The sequence below is a fragment of the Ovis canadensis genome, chromosome 22 (assembly GCF_042477335.2).
Source record: "Ovis canadensis isolate MfBH-ARS-UI-01 breed Bighorn chromosome 22, ARS-UI_OviCan_v2, whole genome shotgun sequence".
NCBI classification, from domain to species: Eukaryota; Metazoa; Chordata; class Mammalia; order Artiodactyla; family Bovidae; genus Ovis; species Ovis canadensis.
The window spans coordinates 38,443,296-38,463,646 of record NC_091266.1 but is presented as its reverse complement, the minus strand read 5'-3'; the positions used below and the strand labels follow the sequence as shown (position 1 = coordinate 38,463,646).

The following is a 20,351-nucleotide window of genomic DNA, read 5'->3' as shown; positions in this document are numbered from 1 at the left end:
ATTTCTATATGTTAGTCTATGTTGTCTCCCTCACAACATGTTTCCCTTCCTTCAGAAGCTTCTGAAGGCAGAGCTGTGGGGCTCAGAAGGGAGAACAGAGATGTTAGAGTCAAAGCCAATGGTCCAAGTGTCTACCTGATTGTAGGTCCAGGCTTTTCTGCACCCATACAGAAAAGAGCAGGTGAGGCATTCAGTCTTACTCATAATTTTCCCAGGGGCAAGGTTTCAGGTTAGTGTGGAAAGCAGGCATGGTCTGGATTATTTGTAGATGGAAGGGAAGTGGGAGAAACTAGTACAGGAGCTGCTGGACTCCTGTTAGTATTGTTCCACATCCGGTTGTTTCCGTTTCCACAGTGGTGCACCCAAGGGAGGCACTGACAGACATCCAGACCCATCCATGTGGTTGTGCTGAGCAAAGGGAAGACTGAGAGGCTGAATGATCACAGACACAGCTGGGCCCAATGAAGAGGTGAGCGCCCCCAAGTCTCCAAGAGGGAGGCCCACTGGTACTACTCTCCACCCTTTGGTGGAAGGGACTGTGGTGAAGGAGGAAGTCAAGATGATGGGAGATGCTTCACTTGGGAAGGCTTAATAGCATTCTGCATCCCACCCACAGTAGCTCAGCCCTGCAGAAGCCATGCTGCCTGCCCCATGCACACTCCTTTTTGTCTTATCCTGATGCAAAGGGAACGAAGAGAAGGGTTTCTCCAATCACGCTTCAGTGACTGGGCTGTTTGGAGGCTACAGGATGGGAAAAACATTTCCATGCTCAGTTACGGGCCAGAATGCCCTGTGTCCAGAAACACAAGCTCACAGCTATGGGCAAGGTAGCCTCCCACCCCCTAAGGCCCATGGGCTCCTTGTGCTGCTGGACTATGAGGCACACCTGAGGGAAGCCTTCTGAGTAATGACAGCTCAGCCCTGGCTCACCTTCCCCCTGCCCCAGCCTGAGCTGTCACAGTTATCTCCACTGGAGCAGTTAGGGAAGAGAACTGTCAACCCCCAGCACATCCGTGGTGACAAGGGAGCACTGCTCTGATGGTGGTGGTGGCGGTGGGGGCGTGCGGAGGTGGGCAGCAGCAGTGGTGAAGGAATCCTGACCATGGTTGGTAGGCTCGGCCTCTGTTCACGTGAGGGCCTACATATCCCAAAATACGGTACCCACAAGCTCAAGAAGGAAACTAGAAGAAAAGGCCGTGATGTTGGTACTAAGACATTTATTACATCATAAAAAGTCCACTGTTTTCCTGTTTTTCCATATGTACATGCTCCGGGGGGCAGTTCTTTTCTCCAGTCCCACCTGCCCACTCTATGGCGCAAATCAACTCTCCAAACTGACCAATTAATAAAAGAGGAAAAACTAGAGGTGGTAGTCCAGGGCTAGTGGGAGTGGGGCTGGGAGAGGGAAACAAAGTGCAGAGTGGTTGACTGGGCTCTCGATGCCTGACATGGACAGGACGGGCACAAGGGCGGGCACTGCAGGGCTGGTACAGTGATGCCTCCCTCCTCGGAGCTGCCAGGCTGCAGGTGATACCTGAGTGTGCTCTCAGGTTGGACTCCCAGAAATGGAGAGCAGAGGAGGAAGGTCCCACAGACTATCTGTGGGTCCTAGGAGGGGCCATAAAAGTTCTATTTCCTATCCCCATCCAAAAAGCAGTGACAGCCACTTAGGCTGGGACTGAAGAGTCTGTGGCCCCTGGGACAGCTGAGAGCAGGGCCAGGGACAGCCTGCTTGGAAGTACTGGTCCTGATAGCTGAGGAGCCTGCCTTAGTTGACCTCAGAGGTGGGCATGGGGTCTGTGGAACGAGGTGTGGCCAGGAGGGGCACAGGTGAGGTGGCCTCAATGAGAGCAGGGTTGAGGATGATGGGCAGAGTCATGGGGGGCACGCCCACCTGCAGAGGGGAGGCCAAGGGCTGCAGGATCAGTGGGGACTGAGCCAGCGGTGGAGGCCCATCTGGGGTAGGGCTCAGCCTGCTGGGGCTGGACGCCACTGGTGATCCAGAAGAACTGCTGTTAGCAGGTCGGGGGCCCTCGGGCTTCTCAAAGTCTAGAGGAAAGCAAGGTGGCTGTAGTCAAACCCCCTTACAGTCCGCAGCTGGTTTACCACACTTCTGCTCCTCCCCATTCCTGTGAGCAAAATGACTCCTCCCAGTCTACATAGTTGAGATTGTCTGCTTGAAACTTATTCCAGTGTCCAGTTACCTCATACCTACCCACTCCCCCGACTGTTGTACCTCCAGTCAGATTAATTTTGGTCTGCTTTTTACTAACATCCCTGAAGGGCACCTCTACCTCTTCATCCCAAGTTCCCAATCCAGCCTTCTTCTCTGAAGCCTGCAAATCCCGGGCAGCAAGCTCATCAGACCTGGCCCTGCAGTCTCCCACAGGAAGAGCAGGTAAGCTGGATCCTGTGGCTCCTCCTTTCCCCTGGCTCACTGCCTGTGCTCAGCAGCAGTCATAAAGTACTCTGGGCCTCCTCTTAGGCCTTGACACCCAGCAAGCTCGCTCAGAGGGACTCACCACAGGTCCCCAGCTCAGAGGGCATGTCTGGGGGAGGTGGATGGCCAGGGCTTCTAGTGTCACCAGCAGCAGGAGTCAGGTGTGCTGAGGCCAGCGGTTTTGAGGCATGAGGCTCCATGGGCACAGGGTCTGGGGATGGCAGAGAATCCAGATAGCAGCTCTCAGTGCGTTCTCTGAGTAGTCTTGGCTGCCTACTAGACTTCCCACCTACCCAGGGCACAGAACTAGTTATTAGCTCCAGACTCTCTCTGATGAAGTTGGCCGGAGCCCCCTACCCTGGATGACCGTCTGCTTGAAGAGCTCATCTCGCAGGTGGGGCAGGAAACAGTCAATGCGCTCCCAGGTGATCTCCCAGAGGGCTGAGAGGCTGCCTCCTCGGGCATCTGCACTGTGGAAAATCTCTGCTGTGTCCATCACCAGAAGCATGTTCTTCAGAGACTCTGGAATGGCCTCTGACTGCAGATGGCAGTGGGACCATGAGAATGGGAAAAAGGATATGGAGGAATATGGTAAGGAGGAGACAGCCACCAAGGGGGAAACAGCAAGTCTTCCCAGAAGGCAGGAGAGGACACAGGCAGCAGCATTGGGCTGAGGCAGAACGTACCAGTAAGTCACTGGAGCCTGCGTGCATGTACTTGTCCATGAAGTCCAGGATGGTCAGCCAGAGGGCCGCAAAGGTGGAGAGTGACAGCAGTGGAGACAGGTGCTGCAGAAAGACCTATGGGCCCCAGCCCCTTTCAGCCGAGAGGAAGGTAGGAGCCTTCTGCACCCCTCTCCATGGATAGGAGGCAAGCCTTCTCGATCTTTCATGGGAATCCTGGATCAGAGACTCCTCTGAATTCCAAAATCCTCCTGGGTCCTGCTGAGTCTCTACAGCTGGGGGTCATAAGTGCCTACACTACATCTCTGGGTCCTCCCAGGCTTCTGAAGTGGCAGGTTTGGAGAGAGTGGGTGTAGGTACAGGGTGGTAGGGTGGTGACAGTACCTTAGAGAGCAGGGTGGAAGCCCTCATCCGTGTCTCCTCCATCCCACCCACATCCGCAGGGCTGATGTTCTCCAAGAGCTTGGTCAGTAGAGGAAACAGCACCTGATGGGTAAAGAGTCAACGTCTCTCCAGAGGGGTCAGGTGGAAGCCTTGCCCACCGGACCCTGGGTTGGGGAGTGTGGGTACAGAGCAGGAGGGAAGGTATAATCAACTGAGGATTGACATTAGTGGCTCTTCAGGCTGCCAGGGGATCCCTGTCTTTAGGATTTGCCCTTTACCTTAAGACTAGAGGGAAGGCCTACCTTGTTAAAACAGGACTCCCATTCCAGAGCATCTAACTTCTGAAGATCATGTACCAGCAGTGCTCGCTGCAGATACGTCAGTGCCTGCATCCTCACCTGCCGCCGGGCATCACAGCACAGGCAGGCAATGCCTAAGAACAAGAACAGGCTCAGATCCTTCAGGCATCCTGATCTTGGTAGTTCCTAATCAGCAGCTCCACCTCTGCCCCTGCTCCCCTGAGGTTTACCCTGCAGTAAAGGGCACCAGCAGTGAGCCCAGAGGGTGCGTGAATCAGCTTCAATCTTCCGGCCGCCTGTCTCCAGGTGGCGCTGCTCCTCCGCCCATGAGCTGTAGATAGAGGCTGCCCTTGTGTGCAGGGTGTGCATCAGATCTAGCAACTGGGATCACAGGAGGGGCAGGACACAAATGGGGTTAGGTCTGCTGGAGCCCCTCCCCAACAGCCCACTCCCACTGTCCCTGACTGAGTCCTCAAGGGAGCCCCTAGGACTGATCGCACCACACTCCTCTCATCACTCTCTCCAACTGTGTGAGCTGGGTGTCCTACTCCTGACCAGTGTTTTCCAAAGATAGGTATTACTCCCAGTAGCAGGGACTTGAGGTGTGTGCACTAAGAATTTAATAACAATTACATAGTGAGAAAGGCACTTTCTTTTCACTTCTCTTTCACCCTGATGACAGATTAAGCCTCATATTCATTAACCTCATTTAAAAAATGGCAAATCTCAGGCTCAGAGGCTTTGACAGGCAGTACCGAAATCAGATTGATTACATTCTTTGCAGCCAAAGATGGAGAAGCTCTATACAGTCAGCAAAAACAAGACCGGGAGCTAACTGTGGCTCAGATCATGAACTCCTTATTGCCAAATTCAGACTTAAATTGAAGAAAATAGGGAAAACCGCTGGACCATTTAGGTATGACCTAAATCAAATCCCTTATGATTATACAGTGGAAGTGAGAAATAGATTTAAGGGTCTAGATCTGATAGATAGAGTGCCTGATGAACTATGGAATGAGGTTCGTGACACTGTACAGGAGACAGGGATCAAGACCATCTCCATGGAAATGAAATGCAAAAAACCAAAATGGCTGCCTGGGGAGGCCTTACAAATAGCTGTGAAGAGAAGAGAAGCGAAAAGCAAAGGAGAAAAGGAAAGATATAACCATCTGAATGCAGAGTTCCAAAGAATAGCAAGAAGAGATAAGAAAGCCTTCTTCAGTGATCAATGCAAAGAAATAGAGGAAAACAACAGAATGGGAAAGACTAGAGATCTCTTCAAGAAAATTAAAGATACCAAGGGAACATTTCATGCAAAGATGGGTTCAATAAAGGACAAAAATGGTCTGGACCTAACAGAAGCAGAAGATATTAAGAAGAGGTGGCAAGAATACACAGAAGGACTGTACAAAAAAGATCTTCATGACCCGGATAATCATGATGGTGTGATCACTCACCTAAAGCCAGACATCCTGGAATGTGAAGTCAAGTGGGTCTTAGAAAGCATCACTATGAACAAAGCTAGTGGAGATGATGGAATTCCAGTTGAGCTATTTCAAATCCTGAAAGATGATGCTGTGAAAGTGCTGCACTCAATATGCCAGCAAGTTTGGAAAACTCAGCAGTGGCTACACGACTGGAAAAGGTCAGTTTTCATTCCAAACCCAAAGAAAGGCAATGCCAAAGAATGCTCAAACTACTGAACAATTGCACTCATCTCACACGCTAGTAAAGTAATGCTCAAAATTCTCCAAGCCAGGCTTCAACAATATGTGAACTGTGAACTTCCTGATGTTTAAGCTGGTTTTAGAAAAGGCAGAGGAACCAGAGATCAAATTGCCAACATCCGCTGGATCATGGAAAAAGCAAGAGAATTCCAGAGAAACATCTATTTCTGCTTTATTGACTATGCCAAAGCCTCTGACTGTGTGGATCACAATAAAGTGTGGAAAATTCTGAGAGAGATGGGAATACCAGAACACCTGACCTGCCTCTTGAGAAATCTGTATGCAGGTCAGGAAGCAACAGTTAGAACTGGACATGGAACAACACACTGGTTCCAAATAGGAAAAGGAGTGTGTCAAGACTGTATATTGTCACCCTGCTTATTTAACTTCTATGCAGAGTACATCATGAGAAACGCTGGACTGGAAGAAACACAAGTTGGAATCAAGATTGCCGGGAGAAATATCAATAACCTCAGATATGCAGATGACACCACCCTTATGGCAGAAAGTGAAGAGGAACTAAAAAGCCTCTTGATGAAAGTGAAAGAGTAGGGTAAAAGAGTTGGCTTAAAGCTCAACATTCAGAAAACGAAGATCATGGCATCCAGTCCCATCTATTTCATGGGAAACAGATGGGGAAACAGTGGAAACAGTGTCAGACTTTATTTTTGGGGGCTCCAAAATCACTGCAGATGGTGACTGCAGCCATGAAATTAAAAGACGCTTACTCCTTGGAAGAAAAGTTATGACCAACCTAGATAGCATATTCAAAAGCAGAGACATTACTTTGCTGACTAAGGTCCGTCTAGTCAAGGCTGTGGTTTTTCCAGTGGTCATGTATGGATGTGAGAGTTGGACTGTGAAGAAGGCTGAGTGCCGAAGAATTGATGCTTTTGAACTGTGGTGCTGGAGAAGACTCTTGAGAGTCCCTTGGACTGCAAGGAGATCCAGCCAGTCCATTCTGAAGGAGATCCGCCCTGGGATTTCTTTGGAAGGAATGATGCTAAAGCTGAAACTCCAATACTTTGGCCACCTCATGCAAAGAGTTGACTCATTGGAAAAGACTCTGATGCTGGGAGGGATTGGGGGCAGGAGGAGAAGGGGACGACAGAGGATGAGATGTCTGGATGGCATCACTGACTCGATGGACGTGAGTCTGAGTGAACTCCGGGAGATGGTGATGGACAGGGAGGCCTGGTGTGCTGCGATTCATGGGGTCGCAAACAGTCGGACACGACTGAGTGACTGAACTGAACTGAACTGAGTGTATGGACAGATGTAGTAATTTTTGTTTTCATTGCTTTTCTAAGGTTATTCTATTTAAAGCAATTAGTTCTCCATTTATTTAGTGGTATAAAGTCTGCTCATAAAATAAACGTTGTATGTTTTGAACAGACAACAGAATAACTAGAAAGAAACACAAACTGGTGGCAGTGGTTCCCTCTGTTAAGAACTTAGCAGCTAGGGACAGGAATGGAGTGGGACTTTTATCTGTTTACCCATTTGTACCTTTTGAACTTTGTACTATGTGCATTAGAATTATTTATTTAAAAAATAAACTATAACTTTAAAATTAAGCAAATGCAGACTTACAAGTAGCCTTGGATAGGGAAACAGTGGGGGTGCTAGCCGAGGACTTGGGCTGGGAAAATAGGCCCTTCCTCTTAGCCCTGGCTGTCCCTGGCCCCACCAAGACTCCCGACGTCAGGTACAGGGAAAGGAGAGGAAGTAAAGGGTGCCATACTTACGTCCTGACTGACCTGTAAAGACACCGTATGGTAGCTGGCTGGCACACCTTCATCCTCATCGTCGTCACTATGCCCGCCCCTAGGGGCATGTTGGCTGGAGGTTCGAGGCCGCCGAAGCATTGAGCCTTCCTTGGATTTTTTCTTGAAGCGGTTTCCTTTGTTGTCATATTTGTGACTCTTGCCACGTTTCTCCTGGGACTTGCACCCTGAGCAGGGCCAGACCCAGGTCACATTTCATATCTATGGGCATGGGTGGCCTGCCTTTCCCCTACTTTGCCCCGTAATTCACATGGCTACTCCCCAACTGCCCCTTCATCAGGTGACCCACCGCCATTTAGACTGGCCTCCACAAAGATGCGTAGAGTCTTGACACAGAGCTCGAAGTTGTCAGGTGTGATGTGGGCAGCGTCACGCACGATGAAGGACAGTGACTCCACACACTTGAGCAGGGACTTGGTATCATGTGGCCCAAGGTCCAGCCCCACTGTTAGGCTGTACTGATTGACCAGAGGTGAAGGACCTGGCCGGCTGGGCCCAGGCCCTGGCTTGGAATTATCGATGTCATCTTTCCCCACCTGTTGAGTACAGAAGAGCTGAGAATCCAGGCTTGACCCTGATCGTCCCCTAGATGCCCTCTCAAGGACCAGGAATCTTTTCCACAGGCCAAGGGGGGGAAGATTCACCCGCTGCCCATATGCTCACTCACCACTAACCAGCCGCTGTTGACCACATCAGCATCTGTGGCTGATCGATGAATCTTGCCAGGTCTGCCATGGTCAGTGTAGACCTCTGAGTCGGAAGTGTACCCTCGGTCCAGGCTCATATCATTTTGATGGTAGGATGGGAGTTCACTATCTGACTGGGCCCCTGAAACAGCGGGGAAAGGGGCAGAGTCAGGGTGGCAATGGGGATGTTGGGATGAGGGATAATTTCAGTTATCAGAAGAAAAGTGCTGGAGCCTGGCCTCTCTTTTCTCTGGGTCTAGATTAGTTTCAGCTCTGTCACCAGAGGGCTGAAGGGTGGCCTAGAGAGCTGCTCTCTTGACCAAATGGGGCAGCAGGCTAATTTGGGCTCTGGGTGGCATCTAGTAGCAGCTGTTGGGGAGGGAGATGGCAGTGAGGACAGTTTCTGGGGAAACAGTCCCCAGGACAGTAGGAAGCCTGGCTCATAGCCTTTTCCATTGCCTGCTTGCCTTTATGCTATTAGTCTGTGAGTACTGGTGAGAGGCCAGTGGGCACAGAAAGCCCTGGAAGCAGATGGCAGAACCAAGGGTATTTAATCTGATGAACACAACCACCTTTTTTTTTTTTTGCTGTCTCAGCCACAGGGGCCATGATTGGTTATCTGCCACTGTGGATCTCCCTGGGAAAGGGCTTACCAGCATCAGGTGCGTCGGCCCTGGCTGTGGCCTGTAGGGCAGCTGGAGGCTTTACACCTGAGCCAATGCACTCCAGCAGTGTGAAGAGGGTGGCCCAGTCATCGCCTGAATGGATATTGGCTGCGTTGGTCTTAAGGAGTTCATGGAGCCCATAGGCTACCTGGTGACTGACTCGGGACAACACGCTGGGCTTCATTAGTAACAAAATGCGCAGGGAGAGCAGTACCTGGGGAGCAAGAGTAGGGAGCAGGAAGTAGAAAGTGGGCACACAGTATCCTGTCTAGCCTCTTTCCCCAGCAGTCTCCTTAGGCCAGTGAGGATGCTTCAACTAAGACCCAACTTAGGGTACTCTGTGGACAGATGGCCAGGGGCTAGGGATGGGGGCAAGAAAGAGGCAAGTTATAAAAGGGCAACACAAGGGATCCTGTGGTGGTGGAACTATTCAGCATCTTCCCTAGTGGTGGAAACACAAATCTACACAAGTGATTAAATTGTGTAGAACGTAATACACATATGAGTACAACCAAAACTGGGGAAATCTGGTAAGAATAGTAAACTATATCAATGTCAGTATCCTGGTTAGGATACTATACTATCGTTTTGCATAAAGCTACCACTGGGGTAAAATGGTGAATGTATACAGACAGCCCCCAACTTATGATGATCTGACATAGGTTTTTTTGGACTTTACAGTGGTACAAAAGCAATACACATTCAGTAGAAACCATACTTAAGAGTTAATTTTTTCCAGGGCTACTCATGTGCATGCAGTACAATACTCTCTTGCAATGCTGGGCAGTGTCAGGGTGCCACCGCTCCCAGTCAGAAATGCCATCATCAAGGTGAACAACTGATGCACTTACAACCATTCTGTTTGCCATTTTCAGTACAGTATCTAATAAATTACCTGATATCCAACACTTTATTATAAAAAGACTGCATATGAATCTATAGTTATCAATATAACTCTATTGATATATAGTTATATAGATATATATATAACTTTTAACTCAATATTAAAAGTTTAAGTTTTAAAAAACTGAAAAAAAGAAAAGACCAGTAACATTATGCAAAACTATAGTATAACATCCTAACTAGGATACTGACCATGATAGAATTCTCTAATCTTATTCAGATTTCCCCAGTTTTACTTATATGTATATTAAGTTCTACACAATTTAATTAAGTGGAGGTTTGTGTTTCCACCACTAGCCAAGATGCTGAATAGTTTCAACACCACAGGATTCCTCGTGTTCTTTTATAACCACGCTTGCCTCTTTCTTGGGCTTCCCTGATAGCTCAGTTGGTAAAGAATCCGCCTGCAAATCCAGGAGACCCCAGTTCAATTCCTTGGTTGGGAAGATCCCCCAGAGAAGGGCTAGGTTACCCACTCCAGTATTACTGGGCTTCCCTTGTGGCTCAGCTGGTAAAGAATCCATTTGCAATGTGGGAGACCTGGGTTCGATCCCTGGGTTGGGAAGATCCCCTGGAGAAGGGAAAGGCTACCCACTTCAGTATTCTGGCCTGGAGAATTCCATGAACTCTTTCTTGCCCTGGTCCCTAGCCCCTGGCCATTTGTCCACAACTTCTAAAACTCTGTCAATCAAAAATGTCATATAAATGGAATTATACAGTATATAACCTTTTGGGATTGGCTTTTTTCATTTAGCATAATTCCCTGGAGAACCATCCAAGGAATTGTGTATCAATAATTTGTTGCTTTTAGTTGCTGAATAGTATTCCATGGTATGCATATACTACACTTTATGTTGAAAACCATCTGGGCTGATTGTAGTTTTGGCTACTACAAATAAAGCTTCTGTGAACATTCATGCACAGGTTTTTATAAAAGTTAGCTTTCATTTCTCTAGGATAAGCACCCAAGAGCACAATTGCGGGACTGTGTTAAAACTGCATGTTTAGTCTGATAAGAAATGACTCTATTGTTTTACATTTCCACCAGCAATTTATGAGTGACCCACATCCTTGTCTGCATTTGGTATTATCACTATTTTTCACTTTAGCCATTCTGATAGGTGTGCAGTGGTATTTCACTGTGGTTTTGTGTTTCCCTGTTGGCTAATGATTTGAACATCACTTAATCATTTTCATGTACTTATCTGCCATCTGTGTATCTTTTTCATATATTTCACTCATTTTCTAATTTTTTTTTTTACTGTTATGTTTTGTGTTATTTTACATTTTAGATATGTCTTTTTTCAGGTATTTGATTTGAAAACAAACACTCCTTGTCTTTATATCCTTTCCACATTGGGCTCTGATAGAGTAGAATTTTTCATATTGATGAGTCTAATTTATCAGTTTTTCCTTTTACGGATTGTATTTTTGGTGTCAAGTCTAAGAACTCTTGGCCTAGCTCCCAAAGATATCCTCGTGTATTTCTTTCTAAAGGTTTCAGAGTTTTACATTTTACATTTAAATCTATAATTCATTTTGAGTTAACTTTTCTATAAGGTATGAGGCTTAGGTCTAGGTTCACCCCCTACCATGGATTTCAATTGCTCCAGCAATTAAAAAGGCTATCTTTTCTATACTGAATTGTTTTTGCACCTTTGTCAAAAAATTAGTTACGTTTCTTTGTGTGGGTCTGTTTTTGGCTTGTTACATTGATCCATGTGTCTGTCCCTCCAAAAATACCACAGTGTTGATTACTGTAGCTGTATAGTAAGCATTAATATCACATGGAGTGACCATTCCCACCTTTTTTCTCAAAATGTCTTTTGGCTATTCTAGGGCCTGTGCTTTTCCATGTAAATCTTAGAATAAGCTTGTTTATGTCTACAAAAAAACCTTGCTGGGATTTTCATAGGAGTTGCATTAAACAGATCAATTAACGGAGAAATGATGTCCTTACTACACTGAATCTTTCAATCTATGCATATACTATGTCTCATTTATATGGGTCTTCTTTAATATCTTTCATCAGCATTTTGTAATTTTCAGCATACAGAGTGTATACATGTTTTGTTAGGTCTATAGCTAAGTATTTGATTTCATTTGGAAAACTTGAAATGGTTTCATTTTCTATATGATCATCGTTAGTACTAAAAAATGTGATTAATTTTTGTGTATTGATCTTATATCCCCTGATCTTGCAGAATTCACTTATTATTTCTATGCTGGTTGTCTTTTTATAAATTGGGCAAAGGTCCTAAGCATGAGAACTAGGAAATCAGGTACAGGGTTGGGACTGCCACAAGGCAGTAGCCTTGTCCAACCCTACTGAGCACAGATGCTGAGTATCAGGCTTCATGCCTGAGGCCATTCCAGACTCACTTCCAATGCCACCTGTTAAGACTCCCCCAGCTCTGTGTAGATCACTGGGCTCATGCTGTAGGGTATTAAATGAGCTCTCTGTTTCAGGCCATATCGATAACTAATACTGTGGTTCTACCCCTTATATACGTTCCTACCCTCCCAGCTGCACTCTGCTTACCTGGCCACTGATCTCTTCTCTCCGGAGTAACCGAATGGCTAGGCGCAGCAGCCCCACCACTGCCCGCTCCACAAGGAAGCAGAAGTCCTGGGCCTGGACACATAGATGGTATAGATGGTCTCGAACAGTCTGCCACACACAGCCAACACGGTCCCTGAGAAATATAAGGGATGAGGACAGTCTCAGATGAAGAGGCCGGTAGACAATAAGCCTTCTTTTCTGATTGAAGCTAGGCCCTTCAAGGCAGGTCTAATGAGCAAGCTTCTCCTCCACTGCCTGCAGCTTCCTGTGCTTCTTGTCCCTAGAGTCCACCCTGCAAGATGACTCCAGGCTTCCATCCCTTTGGCACAAGTCCAGTATGAGGCCTGCCTAAAGACTGCCTGCTACCTGTTCTCTAGCACAATCCTCAGCAGCATTTCCAGGCAGAAAGCAGCATCCTCTTCATCATAGGTCTCTTCATCTGGTGTCACTGAGACCAGAGCCTGGAGGAGAATAATTGCAGGAAAGAAGGCATGGAGAAGAAGCCAGTCACTGGCCCAGCCCTGACAGTGACTGAGGCATATGTCCCTGTCTCCCCTCCCAGACCCAGCCAGCCCTTTCATCCCTCTTTCCTCTCCACTCTGTACCTTCATGAGCTCCTGCAGTGACTCCAGCTGGAGGAATTTGCTTTCTGTGATCATCTTTTCTGGGTCACATTGCTAGAGGGGCACAAGGGTTAATGATAAGGACTAGAGGGAAGAGAATGTTCCCAAGAAGCTAGGAAGAGAGGGCAGAAGGAGTCAGCTCTGGTCACAAACTCTAGTGATCCTAGTCTTCAGTTCATACAGCTGTGTCTTATCTCGTACAGAAGGATCTAGGCTTGTTCACCAGGGGTGAGCAGGGTCAGTTACCTTGATACAGTCCAAAGCCATTCTCTTGGCCTCTTGGTTTTCAGTGGATGGGCCCCGCACACTAGACTGCTCAGTACCACTTAGTGTCAGCCAGCTCACAAAACTCAGCACTGTTGACTCTCCCCTGGAGAAAGAGGGTACAAGCTCTAGTGAGCTCTAGAGTTCTAATGCCCCCTCCCCAAAGTCTCTAGCCTCTGATTTGCCCTCACCGGTTCGATGGTGTCTCTTCCCGCTGTAGACAGATCTTGCCATTGGGATCCACAAAGTCTTCTACCTAGAAAATCAGGTCAAGAATAATTTCTTCCCACATGCCTTTTGCATTTCCTATTCCTCTGAGTAAAGTTTTCTGGCTTTCTTCCTGTTGCCCTCTGCCCTCCACAACTGATAGGGTCCCCTCCAATTGGTGACTGGTAATGACTTCTACCAGCCTTCCTTCACAGCTATCCCCTGACTGAAGATCTGTGGTCTTACATTTGAGGCGTTCCTGTTAAGTTTCAGCATGCATCAGGCCCAGTGCTATTCTCAACCATTTCTAAAAACAGATAGTACATAATCTTGGACCTCTTGCCTTGTTATTATCGATTAGTCTCCTACCAAGAATTACCTCTACCATAGCCTTGGGTAGCAGTTGGGCTCGGAAGAGTTGCAGCATGGCCTCCATGATATTCTTCCAGCCCTCTCGTAGGATGTCACCATGACGGTGGGCCAAATGGAACACCGTCTTGGCTGCAATGTGGGCTTTAGGGTTGCTTCCAAACACAGTGGGCAGGTTCTCAATAGACTGGAAAAGAAAATGAGAAGAGGCTTAGAGCCTGGCAAATGAATTGAAAGGAGATTCTCTTTGGCCTGTACCTATGTTCCTAAGGGTCCTTCTCCTATTTCTGCTTCAATCCCCTGTAATGTTGGTGAGAAGGGCTAACCTGGCTAAGGCCTTCTCCACTATTGTGTCTCCTCTCTCATCCCCATTATATGAGGTAATGCTAATCTCATCGCAGGGATGTCAGACAGAAATGGCCTAAGCTCTTCTGTAGTCTGGCTGAGTGAGAGTATGCTGAAGGCAATCAGCTCCACAGATAAGGGTAGATCTATGGCCAAGGGAGAGGTCTTCCTTTGTAATGCCAAGCACACAGTTCCTGTCGATGCTCACCTCACTGCTGAGAGCTGTGAATTTGCATAGAGAGATGATGAGATTGTCAAACACATCACTGAGGCCATAGTGGGCGGAGATCATGGCGCACTTCCTGTAATGTCACATACCAGATACAGTCACTGAAAGGCCAGGCAGCCTTTCAAAGTCCTCAAGGAGGCTTGCTTGGGATTCTTCCCTAATCAGTCTCAGGAAGAAACCTTTTACTCTTGAGTCTGTTTAATACTGAGCTTTCCCAAGCTTCAGTCTCCCTCCAGAAACTCAGGAGGAACCCCATTCTAAGGACAATAAGAGTAGGAGTCAGAGAGGCATTGGGGCAATCATGTTAACTCAAAGAGGTGGAAGATTAAGACCAAAGTCAAATCCTGGCTACCTGAAGCCTGAGATGGCTTTTTGGATGATTGTCTCCTCGAGGCTTTTGTCAAAAACATAAGAGAGAGCAGCAATAGTGGGGCCCCAGGTCATGGTGAAGAGGTCAAGATCATAGCTGCCAGCAGGCACACGTAGGAATATGCCCTCTGGGGTGGCACCTCGATGAAGCAGCACATTCCACATGTAATTCTCCCGGACCAAGCCTGTCTGCTCCTCAGGCATCACAATTTCCTCATTCCTGTTAGGAGGTAACAAAAGGAGTAGGTGCACTGCTCTGAACTGACTGAGCACAATCTAGGACAAGGGGCTTTGCCCATAACTGGCACTTCCACCAATGAGAGGTCATCAAAATTGCAGCTTAGTGGTCTGCTTCCCTGCCCACCAGTGGCACCAGGGAGAAAGAAAGGAAGCATCCCATAAATCTCCAAGCCCTGTCTCTAAGTGGGCCTTTAGTTCCATAGTAAGATCTCATATTCTTTCTGGGTATGAGAGAACAGTAAAAATCTTAAGTGTCCCAAACCTCACTCTCTAGCACTCATTTTGGGTTCTCTACTACCCCCATCCTAACGCATCTTGTGAGCTAGACAGAAAAAGCTAGCTGCTGTGGATTCAGAAAACAGGGCAATGATGCCCCCTCCACTCAGCAGGGGCAGTTTGAATCCTGGCTCAGGGTTCTTCAGTTATAGTACTGTTCAGCTTCTTTAAGAAATAAATGAGCTGGGGGAGACAGGGCTGCCCAGCTAAAGTACGAAGCTAAATCCAGGGCATGTGAGTCACTGCAGACTGATGTGATGCCAACATTTGGAAAAGGAAGCAGTGTGCTTCTCCTTAGCAGAGATGTTACACCATTCTCTACACATACTCACTTGATGGCATGGTACATGTCCTCCAGGATGTCTTGCTCAAAGTCCTTGCCTCCATTCACACCTTTTAGATTTTTGCGAAACTCCTAGAGACAGGGCAATAAGATTCACCCTACCATGTGTCAATGCTGAAGCCCCACTCAAGGAACTCCTGGGTCTGTGGTAAATAGGACTTAGGAAACAGTAAGTAAGAGAATCCACTTCCTTATCCCAGTTCCTCTCCTATACTAGCCAGCCCTCCCTGGCTCCCTTGGACAGAACCGTGTCCACTGTGCCCACTGGAAATCCCACATCCTTCCTGCTACCTCCAAAACTGTGCTGGAACTGCTCTGCCACGGCTGGGATTCAATCTTACCTCTAGGGTCATGGGCGCATTCTGTTTGCGAACATTGTGGTTGTGCTGGTCAGTGTTAAGCATGATGACAGCATAGGCCAGGGCAAAGCAGGCATCGCTATTGGCAAATGGGGAGCCATTACAATTCTGAAAAAGCAAAGACCCCGCCTATGTCAATGCTCTTCTCTGGCCAATCAAACCCTCACTGCCAACCTACTGGTCAATGCTGAGACAGAGGGAAGGTACCAGCCAGAAAATGACCTATCTCTTGCCAACTCCTTGATGGAAGTTGGCATCCCCTCTATAGGAAAGCTCATTGATGTTGTTCTTAGCCTTCTTAGGAGACAGAAACTGGGTCTTTCAGTTGAAGCCACAGAAACCCTTAGTCAAATTAATTTGGGATGCTGGACTCAGCCCCTGCCACTCAAACTCACCCTCCAATGTTCTGTGAATGCCTCTAGCAACCTCTGGATGACTGGTGCTTCCCCGGGCAAGCGGAAGGCTTCCAGGTAGAGCCGGAGAGCTTCATCCAGTCGCAGACCCTGAAAGCTGAAGGTGCTACAGGGAAAGAAAGAAGGATGAAAGACTTAAGATATATAAGTTGCAAATGTTGGGTGATCTATAGGTATAGTCCCCCTAAGCTTCTCCTATTGGAACAGAAGAAGCTGAAGGCTTTGGCGAAGGGGAGGTATATTCTGGACATCTCTAACACTGAATCAGAATTTGACAACCACTAACCTTAGTACTTTTCACATCAGTGTGCTCCTGCCTGGAAATTTCATTCTGGAACCCAGAACCTGCCCTGTGCTCAGGAACCCTGCTCCACCCCTTTGCAATGTTCTCTGTATAAAATGGATTGGCTCCTTCAGCTTTCTTGCTGGAGACTCTTTTAAACTAAACAGATACAAATCTTGGGAAGAGGAAGAGCATGTGACCTGGGTTACCAGCAGGAACTGACTGGTACTATTTTGAACTGTCTGTCCCCCAACTACATCCCACGTTTCTTAGAGTTTCCTCACCTCACAAAGCTCTCCAGCAGGTCAATGCTTTTGCGGTCACTCACAAACTCTCCAATCATTTTCTTGTCCAGTCGAGGGTTCTCTCGCAGCCACTGGGCTACCTCTGTGTTATCCATTGGGATGGTAAGGAGACCTTTCTCCTGCAAAAACTGGATCCCCTTCTTTGGTTTTTGGTTGAACTGCTCTGTGCCAGTGATCAGCAGCTGCAGGAGAAATACAGGAGGTGTCAAAAGTTGCTCTGCCCCTAAACCAGACAAGACCAGGCCTCCATCAGGGTCCACAGCTGGTCACCTAATGGGTTCCTAGGACACAGCTCACTCCAGAACTAAGGCTGAATCATACTGGCCCTTAGCTTTCCCCAATCTCCATTGTTTATGTAGAACTGGCTGAGGAACTCCTTCTTACTCCTTTTCTGAGTGCTAAAAATCCATAGCACTCTCCTCCAACCTGAGAATCAGGGGGGAAAAGTAAAAGAAAGAGACTAGAGAAGGTTATCTTTTCAGTTTTACAGCCATCCCTAGTATCTGTTTACAGACTAGCTGATTCTCATCTTTCTTTACAGATTCCCCTTCTTTCTTTGGTTTCCTATCTCTTAAGGCCCTGGAGATTGAAAGACAAGGCAAACTGTGACGATAACTTTTTGACTGTCTATTCACAGTTCTGCAATCAAGGGCACACATAAACCAAAATCATAGGCTGGCCTTAAGATGAAGAAGGGTTAAATAGGTTTTCTTGGTGTTAAGAAAACCACAAAGCACAGTTATTTGAACTTTACTAAAAGCACCAGAATAAATGTCAATACCCTTTTATTGCCAATGATCACCCCAGAGCTCCAGATGACCAATAACCTTCAGTGACCCACAGGATACCAGTTCCCAGGACTCCTGTCACCACAAGTTAACACTTGACTCTCAGTGAGGGCAGCATTTGCCCAGGAGCACACAATAGGTGGTCCTGATTACATGGCTTAGGAGTAAGGAAAGGGCTTCAAAGGAGACTGGGGGACTGCTGAAGTCCCAACAAGCACAAAAATTAGCTGTAGGAAACTGTTCAGTGAGCTGAAACTCTCGCTTGTTCTCTGAGACAGAACCCCACAGAGAACACCCAGTCAGAGCGGGTAGAGGTTGAGCTCTGGGGATATCTATATGTACCTTCTTTTTGTTTTTAATTTCAATCAACTCTCGTGGATCTGGCAGGAGACAGGAAAATCGAGGTGGTTTCCGGGTAAACTTTTTGTCAGCTAGGAATGGGAGGGAAAGAGGGAAACACCAGTAAGACCTCTTTTACCAGGAAAATGACTTTTAGAAGGATGCTGATATACCCTCTAATGAAAAGAAGGATGCCTCAGAAAGTTTCTTGTGCTCATCAGTCTTTCACATCCCTAGAGGTTCTATTTTCTAGGGTTCCCAGTGTTCTCCTTCCTCTCTCTGGGTATGAAGCCAAGGTGAGCGGCCAAGTTCATTTGGGTACCGCCCTCAGGGGTTTCTGCGACCGTGCCCTGTTCTCCAACAGGTCTTCCAGCTGAGGGGGGCTGAGGAAGATGGACGCTCAGTACACACCCCCAGAGTCACCAGCTTCCTCCAGATCACTGCATCCTGGTTTCCCATGTTCTGCTGGCAGCCGCCCTCCACCTGGCAGATTCAGGCCTGCGATGTCTGGGGCCATGCTTGTAGCCTTCCCATCACTGGCTGCTCTCTCGGCTGGTAAGAGAGAAGAAGCTAAGTGAAGACTGGTGCTGTAGGAAGCCAAGCAGAGCTTCAGGAGAATCGAGTCTCAGGCAAAGGAGATCTGCATGTTCCCACATAGGTCACCAACCCTGACAGGATAAACTCAAGCCCAAATAAGTATTCACTATCACACATTAGTCAAGCATTAGATTCTATAGTTTAATAAAGAGATTAATGAGTCACTTTCCTTGATCTCCTGCACCTCAATCTCAAGGAAAAGTTAGAGAAGAGTAATTGGAGTTGAGGCAGTTACTGGGAGTAGGAGAAGGAAAGTAGGAAAAGTAGGAAAAGCTTCCTTAAAGCCTGGAACTTTAAGGAACATAAGTCCTATATATCCTTTAATCTAAATTCTCTTTTCTCCCCATAAAGATATAACAATTCAGTAAAAAAGACAAAGTATGGAAGAGGAGAAAGGGAGAAGTCCATGAGTCCTGTTTATGTGCCAGTCTGGTCTATGATTCACATCATCAAATCTTAGAAACACAGAATTAGGAGTACTTCAGAGGAAGTAATGAAAGTGTAGGAGAAAGGATTCAGTGAGTAGAGGAGGGATAAACATAGAATCCTGGGATCCTCAAAGAAAGAAATTCCTCTCACTATTGTTGGCTTCTCGAGTGCCATCTACTGCCTCATAGCCAGGTCTGGCTGCCTCTTTCCTTTCTTGCTGGATAAGGTTGTTGAGGACTTTGGCCTGGCAGTGGGCCTCAGTGCTGTCAATCACTGTCAGTAGGGCATCGAGAGACAGCAGGTGTGTTGTATAGAGCTGACCAGACACAGGGAAGGCATTCTGGAAAGTAAACAGATCCAGTAGACTTGAGGTTAGAATACTTCTCAAAAAATCCTAAAATTGCCCATAACTTTTACATTGCTTTGAGAAAATGCCCTTCCTTTTGTTTCCCAACTTTCAAGTGTTTCATTCCCTATATGTACTATCCTCACTACCACCAGAGAGATTTCCTTAATTTTCTTTCTAGAGACCAGTAACAATGCTCAGCACCTTGGACAGCAGCTTGGTGAGATCTTCAAAGAGGTTGGAACAGTAGTAGTCACAATCATAGTTGATATAGAGCTCAGTGACAAAGCTGGGGATGTGCCAGAGCTGCACAATAGCCTCCAGTGCCATCTCCTTCATCTCATAAGGCATCTTAGGGTTCTCCACAGTGATGATCTCCATGAGCTTTTTGATGTACATCTGACAATAATCCAGTAATTGCCATTTGGATGGGGAAAGGGTTCAAGATAAGAAGAGGCAAATTAGACAGGAAGCAAATGCTAGCCAGGAAGCATGCATTAAGGGACAATGGTATTCCATACCTAAAGACATTCTCCTCTTTGCCCTTCATGATGGGGCGGGCTGGTTCTCTACCTCATGCCTGATCCAAAACAAGTTGCCTATTGCCCTTTTTGTGCTCTGTGAGCCTGATCTGGTCCTATTCAGGGTTCCTTTTTGCAATTTTATGGTGAATTGAGCTTGACCTGCCTGCTTGTGTTGCAAAAGAACTACAGGCAAAAGAGTTCTACCCACTCACAGTGAGGTTACTTGCCAATTCTCACACTTGGGTTCTCCCATTTTAAAGCCAGGCAGATTTCTCTGGGCTCCTTTTAATTTGTCCATGAGAGAGGTTAGCCAGTGAACCAAACTATGGAGGCTAAAAGCACTCTCCTCAGATGCTACTAAATTCCACCCCCGCAGCATGACAAAGCTGATCCAAATGAAGGTGCCATACATCTTCCAATTTTTTCCCTTCTTTTTCCAAGTTCAAGAAACTCACCTCTAATTGGAACTTGAGATGCTCCCTCATGCTCTCAAAGAGTAGGAAGCATACCCGGAGGGAAGCAGCATAAAGGTTCAGTCGCTCTACGCTGAGTAGCTGGAGATCACA

General features: G+C 47.1%; 1 protein-coding gene across 18 annotated transcripts in view; it reads right to left on the bottom strand.

Annotated features, from left to right (window-relative positions):
- Nucleotides 1–1,200: 1,200 nt before the first annotated feature.
- The window catches only part of GBF1 (golgi brefeldin A resistant guanine nucleotide exchange factor 1), a 124,602-nt gene continuing 105,451 nt past the window's right edge, over nt 1,201–20,351 (bottom strand). For 13 of the 18 annotated variants that reach the window (XM_069567355.1, XM_069567360.1, XM_069567352.1 and 10 more), the window contains 28 exons: nt 20,241–20,339; nt 19,466–19,660; nt 19,066–19,255; nt 18,301–18,441; nt 17,893–17,981; nt 16,742–16,944; nt 16,157–16,280; nt 15,744–15,869; nt 15,392–15,474; nt 14,527–14,763; nt 14,154–14,247; nt 13,611–13,787; nt 13,216–13,280; nt 13,007–13,130; nt 12,743–12,814; nt 12,504–12,598; nt 12,117–12,270; nt 8,660–8,885; nt 7,988–8,148; nt 7,610–7,856; nt 7,282–7,487; nt 4,037–4,187; nt 3,810–3,940; nt 3,508–3,609; nt 3,127–3,240; nt 2,798–2,978; nt 2,523–2,651; nt 1,201–2,049 (listed from right to left, as the gene is read on the bottom strand). In XM_069567355.1, the coding sequence (XP_069423456.1) occupies nt 1,769–2,049; nt 2,523–2,651; nt 2,798–2,978; nt 3,127–3,240; nt 3,508–3,609; nt 3,810–3,940; nt 4,037–4,187; nt 7,282–7,487; nt 7,610–7,856; nt 7,988–8,148; nt 8,660–8,885; nt 12,117–12,270; nt 12,504–12,598; nt 12,743–12,814; nt 13,007–13,130; nt 13,216–13,280; nt 13,611–13,787; nt 14,154–14,247; nt 14,527–14,763; nt 15,392–15,474; nt 15,744–15,869; nt 16,157–16,280; nt 16,742–16,944; nt 17,893–17,981; nt 18,301–18,441; nt 19,066–19,255; nt 19,466–19,660; nt 20,241–20,339 (4,197 nt within the window). In that variant the 3' untranslated portion in view covers nt 1,201–1,768. The remainder of the gene's footprint in view (nt 2,050–2,522; nt 2,652–2,797; nt 2,979–3,126; nt 3,241–3,507; nt 3,610–3,809; nt 3,941–4,036; nt 4,188–7,281; nt 7,488–7,609; nt 7,857–7,987; nt 8,149–8,659; nt 8,886–12,116; nt 12,271–12,503; nt 12,599–12,742; nt 12,815–13,006; nt 13,131–13,215; nt 13,281–13,610; nt 13,788–14,153; nt 14,248–14,526; nt 14,764–15,391; nt 15,475–15,743; nt 15,870–16,156; nt 16,281–16,741; nt 16,945–17,892; nt 17,982–18,300; nt 18,442–19,065; nt 19,256–19,465; nt 19,661–20,240; nt 20,340–20,351) is intronic. The other 5 variants (XM_069567363.1, XM_069567361.1, XM_069567364.1 and 2 more) reach the window with 1 other exon arrangement.